A 23,094-nucleotide genomic window follows, 5' to 3' on the forward strand; every position below is an offset into this window, starting at 1 on the left:
GGCAGCAGAGGAAGTGGGGGGTAATCAGAGGGGGGGGGGGGTCAGCTGCTATCTGCTGGGCCCAGCCCTCTAAGAACTTCCTGTGTGTGAAGTGTGAGGCAGAGATAAGATGGGAGACGTGGGAGAGATCAGCAGCTGTGGGGGGGGCAGAGCTGATAACAGGAGTCAGAGCCCGCAGAGAGACGGGGGGGGGGGGCATTACCCACTGATTAGTCCTGCTCCGCCCAGATTGGTGCGCTCGCCACACCTGCAGCGTGAGAATCAGCAGAGCCGCCCGCCAGCAGTAATAAACGACATCGTCCCGTTTAAACCTTCAAAGTCTGGCAGGAGAAGAGGCTCCACCCCCCCACCCCCACACACACCCCCCCCCCCCCCGGTGACCTCGAACGCAGCGAGAAGAGAGGCGCCTTCCACTTCCTGTCCGGGCCGAGAGAAGCCCCGGGTCCTCCGGCAGACCCAGAGATCCAGGATTCCTGCTTCCAACTAAACCCTGTGGAGGTGACCTCTGACCTCAGGGGGGGAGGGGCTTCAGGAGCTGAACTCAACAACACGATAATCTGGCTAGAATTGATTAATTGGTAATTATTCTGGTTTCTAAACGTCCGGATGACGTTAAAAACACCTTTGTTTGTTCCCGAGGGATCAAGTTTCCACGCTACAATCGACCTGCGGGAGAATTCCCAACCACAAACGGAGGCGCCTCGATACCCGCGAGCCGTTGACTCCGCCCACACAGGTAACCCGACCCCAGGTATTCTCGCCATCCCGCCTCCGGGTGGCAGCTCTGTCTGATGTGGTCAGACACCACAGAAGAAGACAAAGGAACAGACGAGGAAGAAAGGCGGAGGCGTTCCGAGTCGGGATCGTCCGCCGCGTCTGGAAACGCAGATGAAATCTACGATGAAATCTACGATGAAATCTATTAAATACGAAAGTTTCATCTTCATCAGGCCTGCGGGGGCGAAAAGGTGACTCGGGGAAGATGAAAGAGCGGAAAAGTTGGCAGACAAAGAGACAAAAGAGCGACAGATTAAGAGGAAAGAGGAGAAAGGGAGGAGAGAGATGGAGGAGAGGAGGGGGGGGCGAGGAGAAGTGAGCCGACAAAGGAGTTCAGGTGTGGGGGGGGGCTGACGGGGGGGGGGCTGATGGGGGGGGCAAAGGGATGAAAGGAGAAGATGAAAGCTTCATGTGATTCATGTGAGGAGGAGCGGTTCTGTCTCCTGACTCATCAACCCCCCCCACATCAGGAGGGATCAACCCCCCCCACATCAGAACCGGATCTGCCAAAGAGAATCCTTCAACCTGCGGCCACGGGGGCCTGAGCCTGGGGGGGGGGGGTTGCCGATCAGCGTATTGATCTGATTGTTGTCGGCGGCAACGCTTCCTCCTGTACCGACAAAGACGGAAAGGCTTTACCCCCCCCCGCCCCCCCGCGCTGGTAGAGGGCGGCTGGTGAAGTCCCTCCCCGCAGCGGAATGAGGTAATTGGGCCGGGTGCCAGCGCCCCCCCCAGGAAGAACCAGCCAGCCGAGGCAGTAAATAGAGCTCCTCGCTGACACGGACAAGCAGGGCGAGCCCATTAAAGCCCGACCTCCTCGACCTTGGAGGGGGCCACGGCGAGGGTACGCCCACTCAACCACCTGCTCCTCCCCCCAGACACCACAGACGGGGGGGGGGGGTGATGTGAAGCAGGAACGAGCTGTATCGTCTTCCTGAGTCACAAGATGCTCCGAGATCCTCAGGTAGGGGCCAGAAACCCCCCCAGGGAGGGGGTGAAAGGTCACGGCTGACAGCTTGACCTGAGGTCACATCTGGGCGGAGTCCAACTACCAGTTGAGCTCAGATGGTCCATCCAGAAGTTACCATGACGACAGAGGAGCAGCAACCTGCCGACCGGACGGCCTCCGTGACCCGACCACCAACCTCTGGACTGGGCGACGTCGCTCCAGGCGGTTGCCATGCCGACGACCCCCCCCCCCCCTCTTAAACGACAACAGATTTGGCGGATCTTTCCAGAACCGTCCCGTTTAAAGAGCCGTCTGTCCGTTTGGCTCCGCCTCTTTTCCTACAACAACAAATTCCTAAATCACAACAAACAGTGTGTGTGTGTGTGTGTGTGTGTGTGTGTGTGTGTGTGGGGGGGGGGGGGGGTCAGGGGTCGACATGGCTGCTGAGGAATGCGCGGAATGTCGCTGTGAAAACCGGATCGCTGTGCGTGGACGGACCCAACATTTGGAAAAATGCCGCAGGAACGTCGTCTTGCTTAACGTTTGCCCTCCGCAGCGGAGCGCCGCCTCCACGTGCACGCCACCGTGCGCTGCCCCACTGCGTGGAAACATTTACAAACCTTCCCTGGAAATAATGAGGGGAGATGTCGGATCACAGAACTGCCGCTGGAAGGTTCTGGTTTCCATGAACTCTGGACGGGATCCATCCTGGACGGTATCATTAATGAGGGAGGAGCCCGTAGATCATGTGACCGCCTGGCTTGGCCTCATTGGTCCTCCTCAGGACCAGGAACCACTTTTCTCCCCCATCTGATCCGAGGGCCCAGAAGCAGGTCGTGAAGCCGAGAACCTCTGACACAGAACCCAGCCAGCACCGCTCTGAATGCAGGGCGTCACCATGGAAACCACTGACAGTTCTGGGTGTCAAACAGAATCCTCTGAAGGACGCCGCTGGACCGGACGAGTCCAAGTCTGGAGGAGAAACTGAGAAACTACATGAGCGCTGCGGAGGGAGAGGGGACGAGGGGGGAGTGGAAGAGGCTGGGGGAGGGGGTGCGGCGGGAGGGGGCAAGGAGGCGAGGGAGGGGGGCGTGGGAGGCGAGGGAGGGGGCGTGGCGGCGAGGGAGGGGGCCGGCGGCGCGAGCGCCCCGGGCGGATGCTGCTAAACGGCGCCTGTCGTCTCCCGTCAGCAGCAGACGGTTCCTGTCCCCCGTCCCTCCCCGGGCCAGGAGGCTCCCATCATCTACAATCACAGCTGACTGCTGTGACAGGTCGCCACGGCGACAGCTGCGCACGCAATCGCGCACGTATGCGGGCAGCGCTATATTCCCCACGCCGCCGCCGCGAGCAGCCTTAGCTGGTGTAAATCCACCGAGGACAAGCTGAGACCGAGAGTCCTCGTCTTCCTGTCGGCCCTCACTTCCTGCCCACCAGAGAGGGCGGGTCCATGGGCCATCTGTCACACACACACACAACACACACACACACACACACACACACACACACACACACACACACACACACACACCCCAGCAGGACTGAATGGAACAAGTTACGGATGAATTATTCAGGACTCGTTAGCGGGACAATACGCTGGACTCGACGTCCCGCAGCAGAAGACGGTCGCGGGTCTGAAACGATGCCATCAAATATTTATGGGACAGGTGATGGGATGGATCCAGAATGACCCCCCCCATGTTAAAGGATCACTGGGGGGATAAATGCAGCTTTGAATGAAGAACACCCAGCAAAAATGGGGCTGAAGGTGCAACAACCTGTGTTTGGGGTCAGGAGCCGCCGGGAGCAAACCCGTGACCTCTGACCTCTGCAGAGGGAGGAGCTTAACAGGCGTCACGCTCACCTCCGTCAACCGATCAAATTAGATCCTTTGTTTAAACTGTTGCCGTTGCCATTTTTCCCTGGTTTGACCTCCGTGTCGCCTCGTTCCCCTCGGTTTACCCTCAAAGTTCCAGACTTCAGGAACACGGACCTGCTAGCGGCTCCAGCTTCAGGACCTTTCAGGGGATCGGGGGGGGGGGGGGGGGGGGGGGGGGGGTCACAAAGGTCGCGGATATATCAATGATTTGGTCTCAGACAAACGAAACGAAGGCTGAAGAATGAGAGGAACCAAAGTTCAGGAGCTTCAGAACTAATGAGAGATGAAATCCTGATATTTCACTGTTCTCTTCACCCAAGAGGATCCAAATTACACACTGTCTTCCTGTCAGGCCCCCGCCCTCTGCTCACACACACACACACACACCACACACACACACACACTCTCTCACACACACACACACACACACACACACACACACACAGATGAAAGGCAGGCCTAATGACAAGCTACCAGTCTACTTAATACTTCAAAGACTGAGCTTGGGGGCTGCGATCACCCCCCCCGACCACAATTAGCCGAACCCTGAGCTGAAGCAGGACGGGTTGAGATCCGCAGAACCCGTGTCTGGATCCAGCTCTCAGCACCAGCCGCAGGAGAAACGCACACATGCGCACGTGAACAGACAATCAGCGCGTCCTCTTCCCGGATCTGGGAGCTGCTTCCCAGTATAAACTGGAGCAGCTCCAGTTGCTTCCCGACGCCCTTTTAGCATTGTGGCGCCGGTAGAAGCATCACTGGCAGGTGACCCCTCCCGTGACCTCGACGCCCTGATGCCAACGCTAACGAGCCCACGTCCTCGTTCAGGAAGAGAGCACTTCAATCCTCATTTTCAGCTACGCTAAGCTAACCGGCTGCATACGAAAACACAGAAACCAGTAAGGAGGAGAGCAGAGGACCGCTGGGAAACATCTGGACGGGCCGCTGGTGGTCGCTACAATTACCCCAGTCATGAGCGGCTCCACAAACGAGCGTCCGAGCAATTAAAGCAGCCGAGAACGTTGAACTCAAACCCAGGAAGGTTCTGTTAGACGCAGTTCAAAAGGTCTGGAAGAGCACTTTAGAGACACACACACACACACACACACACACACACACAACACACACACACACACACACACACACACACACACACACACAATTAAACCCTTTAATGGCGGCCATGTTTCATCTCTTAAGGCTGCTTTTGTCATTCACGGCCACACATTCGATCAGGCTCCAGATGACGGCACCAGCCAACGCCTCTCAACACAGACCCGTCTCCTGATGGCGGCCCGTCCAGCGGCCCGTCCGCGGCCCCGTCCCGCGGCCCCGTCCAGCGGCCCCGTCCAGCGGCCCCGTGCAGCGGCCCCGTCCAGCGGTCCGGCTCATGATTCATGGCGCTGTGGTAATTGCGGCTCCTCTTCCTCTGAACTTCGCCACCGCCGAGTATTCCCAAGATAAAACGAGGTCGGGGCATGGATGTGGGGACGTTTTCATCAGGTTAATGGCACGTTGGTCCTGAAATATGGTTGGGGTGGGGGGGGGGGGGGGGCTTGTGAGCAGCCCATATTAGCATTATTTTAGAGCCCCTGTGAGTCCAAACGCAGCTGTTAGCATGTCCGCAGAGACGCTTTCAGAAATGACATCATTCAAAACCCACTTAGCACCAATAAAAGGCGACAGCGGACAACAAACAGCCCGACGTGACCTTTGGAGGCAGCGCAGAGGTCAACGCCATGAAGAGCAGGTCAGAGGATCCTGTGGCCTGGCGCCGCCCAAACATCGGCTCCACCCCTTCACCACCATCCATCCATCCATCCATCCCACAACCCGAACCTCCGCTGACGCCGCCTCCTCCCACTCAGAGCCGTAAAAACACGGGTCCCTCATCAGCACAATCACCTCGCATCCATCAACGCCGCTGCGCACGCTACATGTAATTAGGTAATTAGAGTCGCCTCAGCACGGCGCCCTGCGCTCGCTTTATTTTTGCAACATTAATAAGTCACATTGACAGAAGGTGTGATCGATCTGGTTTGTGTTTCCAGCCTAAACCGAGCGTGTGTGTGTGTGTGTGTGTGTGTGTGTGTGTGTGTGTGGAATCAGGGCTCCAGTCAGATAAAAACCCACCGTTCTCCTTCTCCTCCCCCAGACAATCACCGATGGAGCTGCTGAGGCCGAGGGTGGCCGCCGACGGCATCGGGCCCAGGATGGACGCCAGCGAGGGGGCCTTCCTCCTGGGGACGCCATCCTCCTCCAGCGCCTCCTCCCCCTCCTCCTCCGTCTTCTGGTCCAGCTTGAGCAGAGCCTCCAGCGTCAGCTCTTCCAGGTCTTTGCCGAAGTGTTTGGCGACGGCCTGAAGTTCGTCCTCCTCCGATTCTGCCGTCTGACAGGCGGCGGCAGAATCCTCGCTGATGTTTTTACTCTCTGGGGGCGACAGAAACACACACGGCTGATGTGCTGAGTCGGCGTGAACAGGTGGAGACGCAACAGCAGCAGGGAAAAGAAAAGAGTCCCTCATGATGCGTCTGAAAATCCAGCTTTTATTGGGACTCAATTAAAACGTCCTGAAACGTTTTCATCTTGAGGAAACAATCGACTCTGACAGCAGCAGCTGGGAGAGAAACGGGGGGGAGGAGGAGGGAGGGAGGAGAACAGAGGGAGGGAGGGAGGAGAGAGAAGAGGGGAGGAGAGAGGAGGGGAGAGAAGGAGGAAATAGGAGAGGAGGGAGAGGAGGAGAGAGGAGGGGAGGGAGACAGTGACAGCAAGAACTCTGAGTGTGTGGCTTTGCATGGGTGGGCCTTGGTGTGTGTGTGTGTGTGTGTGTTTTACTGTCACTTTCATTTTAGCTCGGAGCCCCAAAAGCTCTGAAATTATCGGTTTCCAACGATGTGATCGTTGGACCGCCAGCGCGACAAAGAGACGTTGAACAGCACAGCACCCAGACCAGGTCCAGGTCCAGGTCCAGACCAGGTCCAGGTCCAGGTGTTCACACTGGATCTGGACTCTTGGCCCTGTTATTTTTATTTAATTTTACAGTGTTTTTACGCTCACTTTAGTTAGCTCCAGTTTGACCCGTTTGCTAGTTGATTTAAAGCTGTTCAGCATGTCTAACTAGGTCTGTCTGAACCCCCCTAAACCCTTTGTAGTCCACTAACTAGGGTGCACTCAATGCATCCCATAATGCCCTGAGAAGGTGTGGAGAGCTGATGCTCCCTCAGCAAGCAATATATCCCCATGCTAACATTAGCGCCTCGGAGAAGGTGACCAAACTGGCCCAATCAGAGCTGAACCGAAGGTCAGTGAGAGCTGGTCCTTGAGCAGGACTGAGGCAGAACATCTGGTCCAGCGGGTCAGAACCTGCCTCCTTTGGCGTAAGCGGCGTAAACTCCCCTCAGCTTGGGTCGGCTGGCCTGCAGCTCGGTGTCGATCTCGTCCTGGTAGTTGTAGATTTCGTCTGAAAGAGACGTGAACGTGGTTCGGGTCAAGAAGAAGAGAGAGGGCGCCCGGGTCTGGGCCCAAACAAACCTTCGTACCTTCAACGTCGCCGATCCGTTTCTTCAGCTCCGCCTCCAGCTGGACGTGAACACAAACGTTTGGAGTCAAACATCGACCGACATCAGCGTTCGCAGCGTCACCCCCCCGAAGATGTTCTAACCATCTACCTGCTGGCATTTAATCTTCTGAAGGCCGCTTGTGAAGCAGGGGGGGTCACACTCCTGGTCCAGGTCCACCTTCATGAACTCCTCGATGGTCAGCTGACTGGTGGGCGTGTCTCCAAACTCCGTCAGTCTGAATGGGCACAAAGGCACCATGACACATCCAGAGGTGGACCTCTGGAGGGTGACCTCCGGAGGTGGAGGTGGTGACCTCCGGAGGTCACCCTCCAGAGGTCACCCAGCGACACTCACCTCTTCTTCAGGGTCTGTTCACACACTTTGACCACGCTGACGATTTCTTTGGTGGTTCGGCGGAAGTCGTGCATGCGGGCGGCGACGAGGAGCGCTGGGAAGAGGAGGAAGCGGAGAGATTCCCTCAGTTCAGGAGGATCCACCAGGAGATCAGGCAAGTTATTACACCGATTAATGCTTTATTACACGAATTATAATACTACAACTATACAATAAAAGAATCAAAGATGAAGTGATTTCAGTCAAGTTTTCTGGATCTCAGCTCGTTCACATTCGAGATGTGTAGACCAAGATCTCACACACGCACACACGCACACACGCACACACACACACACACACACACACAGAGTTTTAAGAAGTAGCACTAATATTATGCAATGAGCTGCAGAGCTTGGAGGGAACAGTTATATAAGCGTCATTAGAGCAGCCTGTTTAAAGATAGATGCTCCTGCCTGTACGTGCGCACGCCTCAGTCTTTAGGTCTGAAGTGCAGCCTTTTAACTCCGCCGAGGACTTTCTCAAACATTTTACCGCCGTTACCTTAAAAGCTTCCCACTTTGTGGCCGCCGATGGTTCGTTTTTAACGGAATTTACTTTGTGCTGAAACGTCACCGGCGGCGCCACTGCTAACACACACACACACACACACACACACACACACACACACACACACACACACACACACACACACACACACGTTTCTGCCAAATTTGCATCATATTTGTGAACAAACTTTCCAGCTTCCATCCGACTGCTCAATGATTTATGGTCGCCATCAATTATTCAGGCCTGCGCAGCGCAGGAACAGAGACGGGCTCAGACCGCCAACGTCAACACGCACGCAGGAGGCGGCGGCGAGTCGAGACACCTTCGCTGCGAAGGCGTTGGGGTTCGGGAGGAAGGGAGAACAGTCATCGACATGGAGCACAGATGGCAGGAGCGTGAGCTCAGGCAGGTGCCGACACGTCGGCCTCGCCCGCTCCTCGCCGCGGTCCTCCCCTCCCCTCGCCCCGCCCCTCGCCACCCTCCTCCCCTCGCCCCGCTCACGCTAACCAGTACAACCAGCAGGAGAGAGCTCGCACCAGCCCCACAGCCTCAGGATCAACATTACATCAGCTCTGGCAGGAAGGGGTCAGGGGTCGTGACACACACGCACGTCCTGAAACACACCAGGTGGATTAAGAACCAGTAAATCCAGCACCGGTGGCCTCAGAACCCGTCAAGCCTCCTCCGTGGGTCGGATTACATCTAGCAGAACCTCAGCAGGAGCCGGGCCTTCATCACTCCCTCCAGGAGTCCCGTCCCTGCTCACGTGCTGCTCCTTCAGAACCACGTGCCAGATACCTTCTGATATCCACCTCTGGACTCATCCCACAGCTGGATGATGTTCGGATATTTTGGGGCAACAAACGTGCACGGCTGTTGCACGGGAGAATCGGTATCAGGAGGCCGTTTCTGGAATCCTCTGATGTTTTTAAACACGGATCCACTTTGAGAGGATATAAATTAAAAACAAGTGGAGAGAAAAGAAGCTCATGGTGGAGGTCAAAGACGATGGCGCCTTGATTGGCTCTTTACCACAATTTCCTCACTTTACGCTTCTTTTAATCGGGCGTGAATTTACTTAAAACCATTTTCCCCCAAACAGCAGCAGCAGAGATCATAGAACGTGTGATTAAAGCGTGTTTGAACATCGGCAGCTGCCTCTGAAATGTGCTTTTAGACGTGTTTGAGGACGTCAGGAAGCTGCGGAACCGATTCAGGGTTTAACCAGGAAACGGTTTCCAGCTGGCCACATTTCAGCGTCCTTGAACCGTTTACACACGTTTCCTCCTCATGGAGCGCCAACACAAAGGCCCGACCGTCCCCCTCCAGCAGACCCCGGGATCTCCACCTCTAAGCTAACGTTAGCCTAGTCAGCACACGAGGCCGCCGTGCTGATGAATAAATGAGTAAATACTCATATTTACCTGCCCCACAGAGCCCAGACGGCCGTCGTCCCGTGTGCATCCAGTCCCTCTTCATCCTCTGCACCAGCCGCATCGCCGTCATGGAAACCTCGTGGTTCTTCTCACCGAACTCGAGCATCTGAGCGAAACGGGGGATGTACAAGCAGGGATCTGTGGAGCAGAAACATCAGGTCCTGAGAAGCTTCGTAAAAACGGGCTGGGTGACCAAAGGCTTAGTTGCGTCCTCTGTTCGGTTAAACGGGAGTTTCAGGTCGATGTTTGGACAAAATGGACCACCTGCTCAATTTGTTTGGAGCCTCGGGAAGCTTTTAAACCAGAACATCTGTGTGTAAACTGGCAACTCACAAGCACCCCAGTAAAACCAGTCACCTGCTGCTGGCGGCTAATTAGCTCCACTGGAGCCCAGGAGGATTAACATTTAAGTCAAATGCTCCTCGAGGAAGCTTCGCTCCTCCTTCAGCGTCTCCAGTTTGAAGGACACAACTGCCACAATCCCAAACACATCAACTCAATTTAAAACAAAAACACACCTAAATGGGCAACTTCCTTTAATTACTGATGGTTCCAAACGAAGACTTTCTTTCAGATGTGCTTTTTCCATTTGATCTCAGAAATGAAGAGTTTTCCGGACGCGTTATCTTCATGTTCGAAGGGGAAAATAACGGATAGTAAAGCTGGAAGCGACGCACAAAAACACGAGCATAAATTAAATGAGCATAAAATAGAAACACGCGTGTGGTCTACAGCAGGTTTGGTTTGTCGGGGAACCAAACTGCTGCTTTTGTTCCAGCAGATGCACATTTTGGGGCTTTTCTGCTGTGAAAAGGCTAAAAAGTTAAAGATTCTATGAGTAGAAGGGGAGGGAGTCGTGGTTCCACTGCAGCTGGGAGACAATAGTTTCAGGGAAATTAAAGCGGACTCAGAGATCTTTGAAGTGGCTTTGGTTAAAGAGCGGTCCAGTGGAAAGCTGGAAATAAGATCCAGGCTGATCCCTTCCCCCGCTGCACGCCGTGTAATGATACGTGTGCAGCGCTCGCCATCGCTGCCGAGCTGACAGGCCGACTGCAGCAGCGCTCCAGAGAGGAGACAGAAGAACCAGTCTCATTTAAGCATAGCGGTGCGCTAAAGGTCTTCATATTGTAATTTATTACGTCATTCCCTCTCCTGTTGAAATAAAGTGAATAAGAAACATGTTCGCCGTGTAAAAGCCTTATTTTGTACCACAACTTTGGCAGGTTTAGCTTCTGTGCCAGTGGTAATGACAGCATCCGACTGTGCCAGATGTTAATCAGCAGAGGCAGAAATTAGTTAGCATCTGCCACAACTAGCCAAGAATGGCAGCCGTTAGCCAACGGTGCCAGATTGTAATGCGTGGCAGCAGAAGTTGGGAAACTCGGGCAGACGTCAACAAGCAGTGGCAGAGATGAGCTTAATGTGGCTATATTTTCTGTTATTTTGCAGGGCAATTATTAAAGCAGGGAAGACAACTAGTTATGGCAGATGTTAATGATGCTTGAGCTAGAATAGCTAGTTCTGTCAGACTTAATCTTTCACAGCATTACCCCCCACCCCCGGGCTGTAACATGGCGGATGCTTGTATCTGAGGGTTCCCGGGGGTAATGCCTCATGTTTGGGATCATTCCGATCGTCTTACTGCTCCGCGCTGGAGGGTTGAAGTCGTCTTTTTAATTTTATTTTTATCCCAGCAGTCTGAACAGCGGCCGGGGGCGGAGCTTCGGGCCCGGTGACGCACTCCGAGGAGCTGCGGGGGCGTGGCTCCGGCGCCTCTGACGCAACGACCCTCGGCGAATCTGATTGGTCCACACTGAGCTCGAGGCGTCCGAGATCACGAAGAAGAAAAACAGGCAGGGAAAAAAAAAGCGAAGCAGGTCATAAAACTCCCGTCAAATCGGCGCTCGACTTCGGACGTTGTCGGCGGCTCCGTGGCGTCAGCAGCGGCTCCGGTGGGTCGAGTGTCGCGGTGAGGAAAACGGGAGAATATTGGGAGGATTACCGCGCAGGCGGGGGGGGGCTAAACACGGAGAAAGGAGTTGGTTCCCAGCCGCGACTCTCCGGATTACTGAGAAAGGGAAAACAACCGGACGTTTCCCCGTCCGGAAAGGATGAGGTGACCGCCAGGAAAGCGAGAAAAAGTGTCCAAGTTGGCACCGGAGGGGGGACTCCACCGGGCCCGGACGGGCGTCTCGATGCGCTCGCGTCAACTTCGCCGTCGATGCGGTGTTAAATTTGTTTTTTAGGAGGCGAATTTGTCCCCGAGTCCGCCGCTAAGTCAGCGGGTACCAGCGCAGAGGAGCTCGGGGGGGGGTTCGCTTGTGCCGATGCCCACGGCGGACTGCAGGTTCCTGCACCATGGCCGGATCATGAGGTGTCTGACTTATCTGCTGCTACTCCCGGAAACCCTGAAAAAGTCCAGGAAGGTCGGCAGGCTGCCGCTGTGCTATGAGCTCCTGGCTCTGTCCCTGACGAGCAAGAAGAAGCAGAAGATGGCTGCGGAGCTGTACCCCGCCGCCAACGCCAACCACAGCAACCTGTCCAGCGGCACCACGGTGGCCGACACCGACAAGACCGAGGAGGTGCCGCTGGAGCCGGCGGGGGGGGGCGGCGGCGGCGCGGCGACCACCCCGACCACCCAGCAGAACATCACCAACAACAACGTGGAGCCGCCGAGCTGGCAGTGCAGCCACCCCACGCTGAGAGAGAGGTACCACCGGCCGAGGGAGGGGTCGATCTGGGGGGGGTCGCTGTCATTAAAGTTGCTTTAGGACGGGTCATTTTAGTTTTCATCCCCGAATCCTTCTCTGCCTCCAGGAACGCCTTGATGTTCAACAATGAGCTGATGGCTGATGTCCACTTCATTGTCGGCCCCCCCGGGGGGTCACAGAGGGTCCCCGCACACAAGGTAACGACAAATCCTTTGGTTGTGGGAGGGGGGGCTGAAGTTCCAAAGGCACGCTCCCGTCTGCCAGCTAGACGGTGGCGAGATATTCTGGTTGTTCTGACGCATCTCCCCCCCCCCCCCCAGTACGTGCTGGCCGTGGGAAGCTCCGTCTTCTGTGCCATGTTCTACAGCGATCTGGCGGAGGAGGAGTCGGAGATCCATATCCCAGATGTGGAACCTGCTGCTTTTCTAATCCTGCTGAAGTAAGCCACCCTCCGTCCCTCCCCGTCGCCCAGAAGGGGCGATGACAAGTGCAGCTAGTGTCACAGCGCGTTATTCCCGATCCGGAGCCGAGCGCGGGCCAACACCGGAACGCCGGCGGTGCCAGAGGACAGCAGACGCTCCGTAATTGCCGCTTGTCCCGCTGCGCCGTCCAAATAGAGACATTTTTCTTCCTCTTATCCCCGACTGCTCTCCTTCAGCCTGGGGCACCTTCGGGTTTTGCTTCATGTTAGCTCCAGGTGTGCGTCCTCTAAAACCACGCCCCCTCTCTCCACAGGTACATGTACAGCGATGAGATCGACCTGGAGGCGGACACGGTGCTGGCCACCCTGTACGCCGCCAAGAAGTACATCGTTCCGGCGCTGGCCAAGGCCTGCGTCACCTTCCTGGAGACCAGCCTGGAGGCCAAGAACGCCTGCGTGCTGCTGTCCCAGAGCCGCCTGTTCGAGGAGCCGGACCTGACCCAGCGCTGCTGGGAGGTGATCGACGCCCAGGCCGAGCTGTCGCTCCGCTCCGAGGGCTTCAGCGAGATCGACCTGCAGACGCTGGAGATCATCCTGCGCCGGGAGACGCTCAACACCAAGGAGGAGGTGGTGTTCCAGGCGGTGATGGACTGGGCCGCCGCCGAGTGCAAGCGCCAGGGCTTGGCGCCGACCACCTGCAACCGGAGGGACGTCCTCGGCAAGGCCCTGTTCCTGGTGCGCATCCCGACCATGAGCCTGGACGAGTTCGCCAACGGGGCGGCGCAGTGCGACATCCTGACGCTGGAGGAGACGCACAACATGTTCCTGTGGTACACCGCCGCCAACAAGCCCAAACTGGACTTCCCCTTGACCCCCAGGAAGGGGCTGGCGCCCCAGAGGTGCCATCGCTTCCAGTCCTCGGCCTACCGGAGCAACCAGTGGCGCTACCGCGGACGGTGCGACAGCATCCAGTTCGCCGTGGACAAGCGGGTCTTCATCGCCGGCCTGGGCCTGTACGGCTCCAGCGGCGGCAAGGCCGAGTACAGCGTGAAGATGGAGCTGAAGCGGCAGGGGGCGCCGCTGGCGCTGGCCCTGACCACGTTCGTGTCGGACGGGTCCAGCAGCACGTTCCCGGTGTGGTTCGAACACCCCGTCCAGGTGGAGCAGGACGCCTTCTACACGGTCAGCGTGGTGCTGGACGGGAACGAGCTCAGCTACTTCGGCCAGGAGGGCATGACGGAGGTGCAGTGCGGGAAGGTGACGTTTCAGTTCCAGTGCTCCTCGGACAGCACCAACGGGACCGGGGTGCAGGGGGGGCAGATCCCCGAGCTGGTCTTCTATGCATGAGCTGCTCCGGACTGCTGGGGGGGGGACCCGGGGCTCCCCGAGATCCCGGGGGTCCCGCTCAGCCCCCACAGCGATGTAGCATTCAAGACTCCGTCGACGTCACCCTGGAAAATCCTCCAAGAGACTATTTTGAAAGCCAAGGAGCTGCTGTTTTATTTAATTTAACGTTATTTTTTTTTCTTATTTAAATACTGGGCGAACTTTATTTTTGCTTTGATGCCTGTGATCAAAGGCCGCGGCTGCTGTACAAACAAGGTCGGTTCCACCGTTGGCGGTCGTGTAGCCGAGCGGAGCGTTGCGACTGGAATAAGTAGAGACTGCTGCCGCCTGTAATTTCAGCTCTAAACACGACGTCGGGAAGATTCTTCACGGAACAAACGGCGGAAAACTCATCAAAATCTGTTGTTCTGCACCTGAAACACACGTTTTCTTCTGTAACCGACCTGTTCACAGCTGGACGCCGTCGGAGTGACCAGATGTTCTGTACTAGATTGATTATACGTAAACATAAAGGATCTAATGTGATCGACGCCGTCACGTCCTTCTGGGGCATCGGGCGGGCGGCAGCGCCCCCTGTGTGCAGCTCTGGGAACTGCACCGATGTAGGTCGAGGAAGCTTTTGTGTAACTTTCATGTGAATATTTCGAGTTTCTTTTCCTCAGCTGATTGTAAATTCACTCAATTTCCAGAACTTTTACCATCAGATTCGAGGATATTCTGACAAACCTGAAGTAGCTGCAGACACATGGAATAAAGACTCCTCAGGAATAACGAGCCGTTTGTTACGCTACCGTAAACATAATATCCAGGTAAAACCATCCCAGAGTGGACCCTCTCCGGTGTGGGTTCCTTATTCCTGCTCTGGGTCGGGGATCTAACCAGCCTGCAGATTCTGCTGCAGTTCTGAACCTTCGTGCACGTTCCAACCCGGAGTGGAGCTGTGGGTGCAGGTGAGTGCGTACCTATGGCTGGAGCGTTGATGCACAGTTCTCTGGACAATGTGAGGAAGGTTCTGCCCAGAACGTAGACGTTCACCTGCGGAGAAAAGGGTCGACAGAGGTAAAGAACAGGGGCGGAACCACCTGCTGGCGGGAGGAATTCCATCTGGTTCTGAGCCCAGAACAATTCAACACTGGGCTCAGGGTCTTTGTCTCAACTCCGAGGTTACTGGAGGAACTTTGGGAACTTTTTGATTTCCTGCTGCAGCCAGCGGGGGAGGTTCTGGGTTCTACTCAGGGTTCTGCTCCTTTATCCGGCTTCTTTCAGCCGTTGCTGCATCACTGATGGAGGAGTCGGGGCCCGAGAAGCAGCGGAAACTGGGCCGATTAAACAACCAGTGTTCGTCCAGGGGTTCGCGTCCCTGGCTGGGATTAGCCCTGATCCGGTTCTGACTGGAACGGGATCTGATGAGTCGGGTCTTTGTCAGAGAGGAGGGGGGGCGAGCACGTCAGCGGGGTTATCGTGCTGGGACCTCCCATCACAGATGTGTCATTGTGTGTCACACACACACACACACACACACACACACACAACACACACACACACACACACACACACACACCTCCAGAAGGTTGAGCCCCCCCCCCCCCCCCCCCCCCATCTGAGAGGCTGCTGAATAACAGCAGCTGTTCCTTCATCACTCGCACCATCATCATCCTCATCACAGCGCCGAGGTTTGAGAGAGCTGCAGGAACGGGTCGTGAACTTGGGTCAGAAGGGGGGGGGGGGGCTGCACTATTTCTGGGTTCTGGATTCCAGCAGGAAAAGGGGAGGGGGCAGGAATGTGGCCCCCGCCAGAGCCAAACGACGGGGAAGAAATCTCCCAAAATCCACTTTACAACCACCACATCCGAGTTCATCTCGTCACGTCTGAGGCGCAGCAGAACTTCCCCGTCGGGCCCGGCGCCGTCACCACGGGTCGCATCATCACAGCCGCGGAGGAAACGAGCTCGTCTCCGCTGAAGCGACGAGGGAAACCTTCCGGGTCAAAGGTCAACTCAAAATATTCCGCCATCAGAACCTCGTCGGCGAGGCAACAAGGAGCCGTCAAATCTCCCTGAAACGACGTTTCAGATGAAGGGTTGAAAACATCCGCGTGTCTAGAGGGTTATAAAGGGTTTATAAACGCCCCATCAGCTTCAGGACGACCCCCCCCCCCCCCCCCACCCCCCCGAACCAAACCTTCCAACGTTCTACATCATCTTCTGTGACACGAGATTGAAGTTTTACACTCTTAAAATCGGGGGTCCACAAACGGGGGTCACATCAAGCGCTGTGGGTTTGGATGCCCCCCCCCCCCCCCGACAGATGGAGGCGGGGGGGAACCCACCTGTTGTTGAGCCATTCTGACCATGTGACCCTTGCAGCTGATTTACAGCCCATATTGATCCATCAATAATCTGCAGCTCATTCATCCAAACAATCCGTCTCCACCCAGCAGCGGCGGCTCAATGACCCCCCCCCCCCCCACCCCCCACGGACCCTCCCTGCCTCACACTGGGGAGTGGGCAGGGTGGGGGCAGGTCCACGAGACAGCTGGGTGCATAAAAATAACCCCCAGACCAGCTGTGACTCAGCAACCCCCCCCCCCCCCACGGCTGGTCCTGAACGCCACACCCCAGCTCAACGCGCTCCTCCATCAACTGGTGCACAAATTCCATAAATAACCGGGCGCACGACGGGAAAAATGAGCCTCTGCTGAATTTCAGAACTTTAAAAGATTAATTGGGATTCCTCTGGAAGGTTTCCAGGCGGAGCTGCTGCTCCGATCATTAAAGTAAATCCAATAAAGACGGACTCTGTCATCATCGTCCAATTAGACCAATTAGGATGAGCGGCGCCGCCGAGCAAGGTCGTCCGACAGGGCGTCGAGAGAAAGTTGTCTTCACTATGGAGGGTTTTAAAGTCCACATCCACCACGACGCTAACCGGCGCTACTAGCTTGTTCCTCTTGTAATACCACGTGCCGCCTCAAGAGGCAACAGTGAGCAGCTGTAACCCACCTGGACCGAACCCTAACGTCATTGCTGGGGGGGGATTCTGCGTTTCTATGGCAACACTCAGACGCTGGGATGAACACTTCAGGCATTTTTAACACGGAGGGAGTGAAAGTGACCCACCTGTAGGACGTCGCTCAGGTCCAGCAACATGTCTGGAAACAGCAGTTAAGGCCACGAAACATCGGCGGTCGGACCCTCGCTGGTCGCTATGGTGATGCCCACGCCTGCCTCCAAGGTGAGCCGCTCTGTTCACCGGGTCAGACAGCATCTGGACGGAGGATCAGATCCGTCCTCACGTGTCCTCACAGCAGGGGGTGGAAACATTCAACACTTTCCAGCTCTGCTCAGGAACAACAGCAGGATCCTCCATCAGCTCCCACAGATGTTCAACAGGGCAGAAACAAGAGAGGGGGGGGGAGGGAGGGAGGGAGGGAGGGTAGAGAGGGAGGGAGGGAGGGAGGGAGGGTAGAGAGGGAGGGAGGGAGGGGGGAGGAAGGGAGGGAGGGAGGGGGGAGGAAGGAAGGGAGGAGGGAGGGAGAGAGGGAGGTAGGAAGGAAGGAAGGAAGGGGGGAGGGAGGGAGGAAGGAAGGAAGGGGGGAAGGAGGGTAGAGAGGGAGGAGGGAGGGAGGAAGGAAGGGAGGGAGGAAGGGTTAGAGAGGGAGGGAGGGAGGAAGGTAGAGAGGGAGGAGGGAGGAAGGGTAGAGAGGGGGGAAGGAAGGTAGAGAGGGAGGGAGGGAGGAAGGGTAGAGAGGGGGGAGGGAGGGAGGAAGGTAGAGAGTGAGGGAGGAAGGAGGAAGAGAGGGAGGGAGGGACGAAGGAAGGGAGGAAGGGTAGAGAGTGAGGGAGGAAAGTAGGGAGGGAGGGGGGAGGGAGGGAGAGTAGAGAGGGAGGTAGGAAGGAAGGAAGGAAGGAAGGGGGGAGGAAGGGAGGGAGGGTAGAGAGGGAGGGAGGGTAAAGAGGGAGGTAGGAAGGAGGGAGGGAGGGAGGAAGGGGGAGGAAGGAAGGGAGGGAGGGAGGGAGGGAGGCAGGGACACACACTTCTCTTTGTGTGACAGGAAGTTCCTCAGAGGTGAAGCAGCAACAACCTCGATGATGATGATGATGATGATGAAGGTCGTCAATGACCCATAAACAGCCGATTATGAGACCGAGCGTCTCAAAAGTTTAACAAAGGCAGCAGAGCAGCAAGGATACGCGGCGTCCCCTCGGTGCGACACACCATGTAGATGCAGGCGGCGGCCACGTGCGCGCACCTGTGGCCCCGCGTCAGGTGCTTGGCCAGCGCCATCTTGTAGAAGTTGAAGGCCGTGTCCAGACAGTGTCTGTTCATCTGCAGCTGGAGGCCCAGAGTGTTGATGTTGTTCTTGGCTGCACACACACACACACACGCACACAGAGACACACACACAGAGACACACACACAGAGACACACACACAGAGACACACACACACACAGAGACACACACACACACACACACACCCTTTTAACACTGGGGCAACAGGTAAACTTGCTTCGTTCTTCCTCACATAATCTTTGGTGGACCTGACCGTGGGTGGGTGTGGCCAACAGCACAGTGGGCGTGGTCAAAAATTAAAACCTCTTAAAGACAACTTCCTGTCATGAAACACAGATGACGCAAGGCAGCAAAGTAGGCCCTCCCCTTCACCCTGTAACGGTTCGACGGCATCGTGTAGCCATGACGACGTCATTATGGTCTGTAACCATTACACTTCTTTTACGTCATTAGGGGTCCTCACAAGAATAGACACGTTTTACATGCGGACTCTGACTCAACAAGGTAACCAAGAGTTTCCTCAACACACACACACACACACACACACACACACACACACACACACACACACACACACACACACACACACACACACACACACACACACACACACACACACACACACACACACACACACACACACACACCTCGCCTGGGTTGCTCACATTGATCATCGGAACGATGACACTTTAAGGACAACGTGAACCAGGACGTCCCACGTGACGGACGCTCCCAACTTCCTGCCGTGCACACCTGAACACGTGACCCTGCTGTGACCGTGACGGACGGCAGCTTCCGCCGCCCTCGTTCGTACCGAAGTAGGACAGACGCGGAGCTGCGGACGCCCTTCACCTGCCTCCGGCGCCACAGGAAAGGCGACCACGGACACGGTTCCAACAGAATCTGGGACGTCCACAAATGTCTCTGGAGCTTCTCTAAAGCTCAGAGAAACCGACGGCAACGAGACGACCTCTGACCCCAGATCAGGTTCGACAGCTGTGGCTCCAGATAGACGTGAATCACCGGCTCAGCCTTGGTGATTCACGTCTATCCTCCCCAGAGCGACAGTAAAACCCCCGTCATCACGCCCACGCCGCGGCGCCCCCTGGAGGGCCGCCAGATGGAGGCGGGGCTACGCCTCACTGGCATGAGTCAGTGTGTGGTCAGACGGGGGCGATGGCCGCCAGGGAAGGTCTCTGCGTGGAGACGAAAGAAGAACATCAAAGAGAAGAAAAATCCGAGGAGACGGCAAAGATTCACCTCAGGAATGTCGCCACGGCAACATACAGTATATTTAAACAATTACCCCAGTGAAATGATCGCCGCCACAGGGCGCTACGTCACGTTCACCAGGACACACACACACACACACAACACACACACACCACACACACACACACACACAACACACACCACACACACACACACACACACACACACACACCACACACACACACACACACACACACACGCAGGAACACCCCCGGCAGAGCAGACGCCAGTCGTCGTGGTAACCAGCTGCTGGTTTTGCTGGTTGCTCAGACCAAACCGTCAGTTCGCTTCCTTGCTGCCACTTTTTGTTCCGCAGAGTCAGATTTTTGCTCAGTGCTGATTTTAAGAGCTTTTAAACTGTGATGTTTAAGCTGTAGTTCCGCTTCCCAACAGCAGGGGGCAGTGTGATAAAAATAGGGGAAAAAAAGACCTTTCAGCCAATAAATGCGATTTGCTGTTTGATCTTTAGCATCCTCGACTGCTTTGATCGGCCCCGACATCAAAAACAGACGTTCTAATCCTGAGTTCTGTTGGCCGGGGCGGTGGCGGCGGGCGGGGTAATAACGGCCCTCTGATCACAACGTGATAAAACAGGTCGGCGCAAACATGAAAAACAGCCGCGAAGCCTTTAATTACTCGTCTGTCAGGTGAGTACAGACGCGTTCCCAGGTGGGGATTTGACGAGCGCCCTTGACAAGATTAAAGTGAGTGAAGAGAAAAACACCCGAAGAGTCACACCAACATCCTCATCTTCCTCATCCTCCTCTTCCTCATCTCTAACCTGCAGTTTAAACGGCGCCCCCTGCTGGTCACTCACCTCTGGCCAGCGTCTGAGCCCTGGACTCCCTCCCGATGCCGCCCAGGTGAGAATCACCGAACGTCATGAGAGCGCCCCCTCCTGGAGAGAGGCAGAACAGTTTCATAGATGAGTAGTTGCCCTCGTCGTGTCTTGATGATTGTCAGGATTTAATATTAAAATGTAAATATCTGCACGGTTGAATAGTCGTTTAAATTCTATAAAAATATACCCAGAAAATGTAGTTTGGACATTTAATTCTAAATAATAAATCTATTATTGTTGACCTGTAAAAGACATGAACAGAAACATTCATTATCATTTACAATATTTGCTTTTATTTCATTTATTTGGTTAAATTATATGGTTTTGTCTACTTTTTTGTCCAAATACAAAACAGGTTATGACATTATTTTAATACTTCTGTATTTCTTGAGGGGGGGAAACTGATGAGCATAAAACAAATTAAAACACGATCAATACTCGATTAAACCTGACGACACTCAAATCTTGCGCGACTGCGCCATCTAGCGGACACCTGTGGGAACTACACCTGGAATCCTGCAGCGTGGGGGTCAAAGGTCAGGAGATGAACATAAACGACAGACTCACCCTCCTGGTGAGTCTCAGGTTTACACTCTTAAAATAACATTTGCTCAGATTACAGGATAAACAGGTTTTGTTTTTGAAATCTTTTGAGCTCTGTTTTATGAACAACCAATGTAAGAAATTAGGTGTGTCAGGGCAGCGCGTGAAAAGGTCAAAGGTCAGCTTTAAGACGTATTCCAAGTTGACAAATTCAATTCAAATCAATTAATAGATCAATAAAGGTCACGAAAGACATCAGGCTCAGCTGATTGCTCTGAAAGTTTCAACTTGTCCACATAAAATTGAATCATTTAAAAATGTACAAAACAGTAAAATGCTGGAAAACTGAAGAAAATGATGGTAGTTTCATTGGTCAATAAAGTTTTGTTGACCTGCACAAAGACCCAAACAACATTTTTAAAAAAAGAAAGGTTTTTAAGCACCTTCAGCGGATACGAAGCGTCCGACGGCGTGCGACCCGCCGCCTCCCGTCTCAACAAACTCCACCTCGGACACGATGACGTTGTCCTCCAGGACGGAGCCGCAGCCCATGCAGACGGCATCGCCGCGGGCGTGGTCCACATCGATGTCCGTGCAGCCGCAGTTCTTACACACGCCGGGGCTCATGGCGCCGCCTCAAAGCCTGATGGGAAATAACGGCGTGAGCTCTTCCTGGGGTTTGGTGACACTCTTCAACCTGCTTCAGTGGTGATAACGACTACGTTTTCATTCATTCAACGTTGACGTAAAAAGTTGCTCCGACCGGAGGATGAAATGAGATGCTGGAGGTCAAAGGTCAAACAACAAAATTCCAGCCCTGACAAAACTTCTTTAGACCTTTTGGACCGACTTCAGTCGTTCCCAAGGGTTTATTGAGAGGTTTTAATGTCCTCCTGTCTTCAAAAGTCAATTATTTACACTCAAAGTTGTACTTTTACATGAAAAATAACACCAATTAATTTATTATTGCAAATGTTCGGAAGTAATTTAGCAGAGTTTTTTTTTTCCTCAAATGAGATCATCTAAGAGTTATTTCATTATATGTGATTTTGTGTTTAAGGTGCTTTTAACAACACATCAATAACCGCTCTTCTGCAGAATAAATAGAAATAAAAGATATTTTGAAAAACTCCCAATGCTGTGAAACAAGAACACTCGAGTACGTGACGGCTGCACTAAAGTACCCGAGTACCCGCACTAAAGTACCCGAGTACCCGCACTAAAGTACCGAGTATCCGCACTAAAGTATCCGAGTACCCGCACTAAAGTACCCGAGTATCCGCACTAAAGTACCCGAGTATCCGCACTAAAGTACCCGAGTATCCGCACTAAAGTACCCGAGTATCCGCCAGCTGACTGGAGTTCCGAGGCTGCTAACGTGGCACAGGCTACCTAGCACCGGCGGCTAACCGCGTCTCCACAGCGAATGAAGCTCAACACGCTGCGAACGGCGAACGTGCAACATCCAACCGCCTCCACAGTTTCGTCCTTTTTCTCGCCTCGGATTTTCGGTGTAAATGAGGTTTATTGAGGCGGAGCCGCGCTCACATGGAGCTACTGACAGCTAACGATGCTAGCAGCCGCCGGCACCAGCCGGCCCCTCTCATCTGGACTCAGTCACGCGCTGCTGCCTGCTCTTTAACGCACACGTGCAAAGTCAGCGCGTGCGGCTCATACCTTCACACCTGTGTCCAACAGTCCGGTTCGCAGCCTCCTCCCGCGCCGTCCCGCCGATTGTTGCGGTTTAAAAGACAGAAAAACTCCTTTTCTGGCGTCTGAGGTTCCGTCCAGGTCCAGGTCCAGGTCCAGCGGAGGTTCGGCGCGCTGACGCCGCAGAAACGAGGCGATCGGCCGGTCAAACGTTGCGTTTATCCCCGCAAACCTGAACACAACACGCACCCACATGTGCTCCAGCACACACGGACGATACCAAGTGAGAGCGGAGTTGGGGGGCGGCCCGCACAACGAGCGGCTCGTTTAAATCTCTCCTGTAAACATTATGGGATGTCTAAATAAATGCCAGTGAAACTGTGATGTTTAAATGTTCTAAACTTAGCTGTGCTTCAAAACTATTAGGATTTAACTGTGAATAATAAATGCGTTTCACCCCCTTATTTGAGAGGTTTCTATCAGTGATTTTTTAATTAGACGTTTAATTCAATTGATC

General features: G+C 54.8%; 2 protein-coding genes across 2 annotated transcripts in view; one reads left to right on the top strand and one right to left on the bottom strand.

Moving 5' to 3' along the window:
* LOC130540133 (transcription factor IIIB 90 kDa subunit-like) overlaps nt 1–22,846 on the bottom strand; it is a 34,763-nt gene extending 11,917 nt beyond the window's left edge. The window contains 12 exon segments of the mRNA XM_057059059.1: nt 5,736–6,028; nt 6,966–7,062; nt 7,142–7,181; nt 7,271–7,397; nt 7,517–7,610; nt 9,487–9,636; nt 14,940–15,012; nt 17,097–17,128; nt 18,171–18,344; nt 20,361–20,441; nt 21,371–21,570; nt 22,605–22,846. Coding sequence (XP_056915039.1) covers nt 5,736–6,028; nt 6,966–7,062; nt 7,142–7,181; nt 7,271–7,397; nt 7,517–7,610; nt 9,487–9,636; nt 14,940–15,012; nt 17,097–17,128; nt 18,171–18,344; nt 20,361–20,441; nt 21,371–21,554 — 1,345 coding nt within the window. The 5' untranslated portion in view covers nt 21,555–21,570; nt 22,605–22,846.
* Nucleotides 11,339–14,748, top strand: LOC130540135 (BTB/POZ domain-containing protein 6-B-like). The gene is made up of 4 exons (XM_057059065.1): nt 11,339–12,208; nt 12,316–12,406; nt 12,530–12,648; nt 12,945–14,748. The coding sequence occupies exons 1-4, from the start codon at nt 11,826–11,828 to the stop codon at nt 13,975–13,977; spliced, it is 1,626 nt and encodes a 541-aa protein (XP_056915045.1). The 5' UTR covers nt 11,339–11,825; the 3' UTR covers nt 13,978–14,748.
* Nucleotides 22,847–23,094: the final 248 nt, after the last annotated feature.

This window comes from Takifugu flavidus, chromosome 16 (assembly GCF_003711565.1).
Source record: "Takifugu flavidus isolate HTHZ2018 chromosome 16, ASM371156v2, whole genome shotgun sequence".
In the NCBI taxonomy this organism is placed as follows: Eukaryota; Metazoa; Chordata; class Actinopteri; order Tetraodontiformes; family Tetraodontidae; genus Takifugu; species Takifugu flavidus.

Bases quoted from the DNA above. Each gene is read 5' to 3' on its own strand.
- LOC130540135 (XM_057059065.1), top strand. From the start codon at position 11,826: ATGCCCACGGCGGACTGCAGGTTCCTGCACCATGGCCGGATCATGAGG. The intron at 12,209-12,315 runs GTACCACCGGCC...CTCTGCCTCCAG, and splicing joins CACCCCACGCTGAGAGAGAG to GAACGCCTTGATGTTCAACA. The intron at 12,407-12,529 runs GTAACGACAAAT...CCCCCCCCCCAG, and splicing joins AGAGGGTCCCCGCACACAAG to TACGTGCTGGCCGTGGGAAG.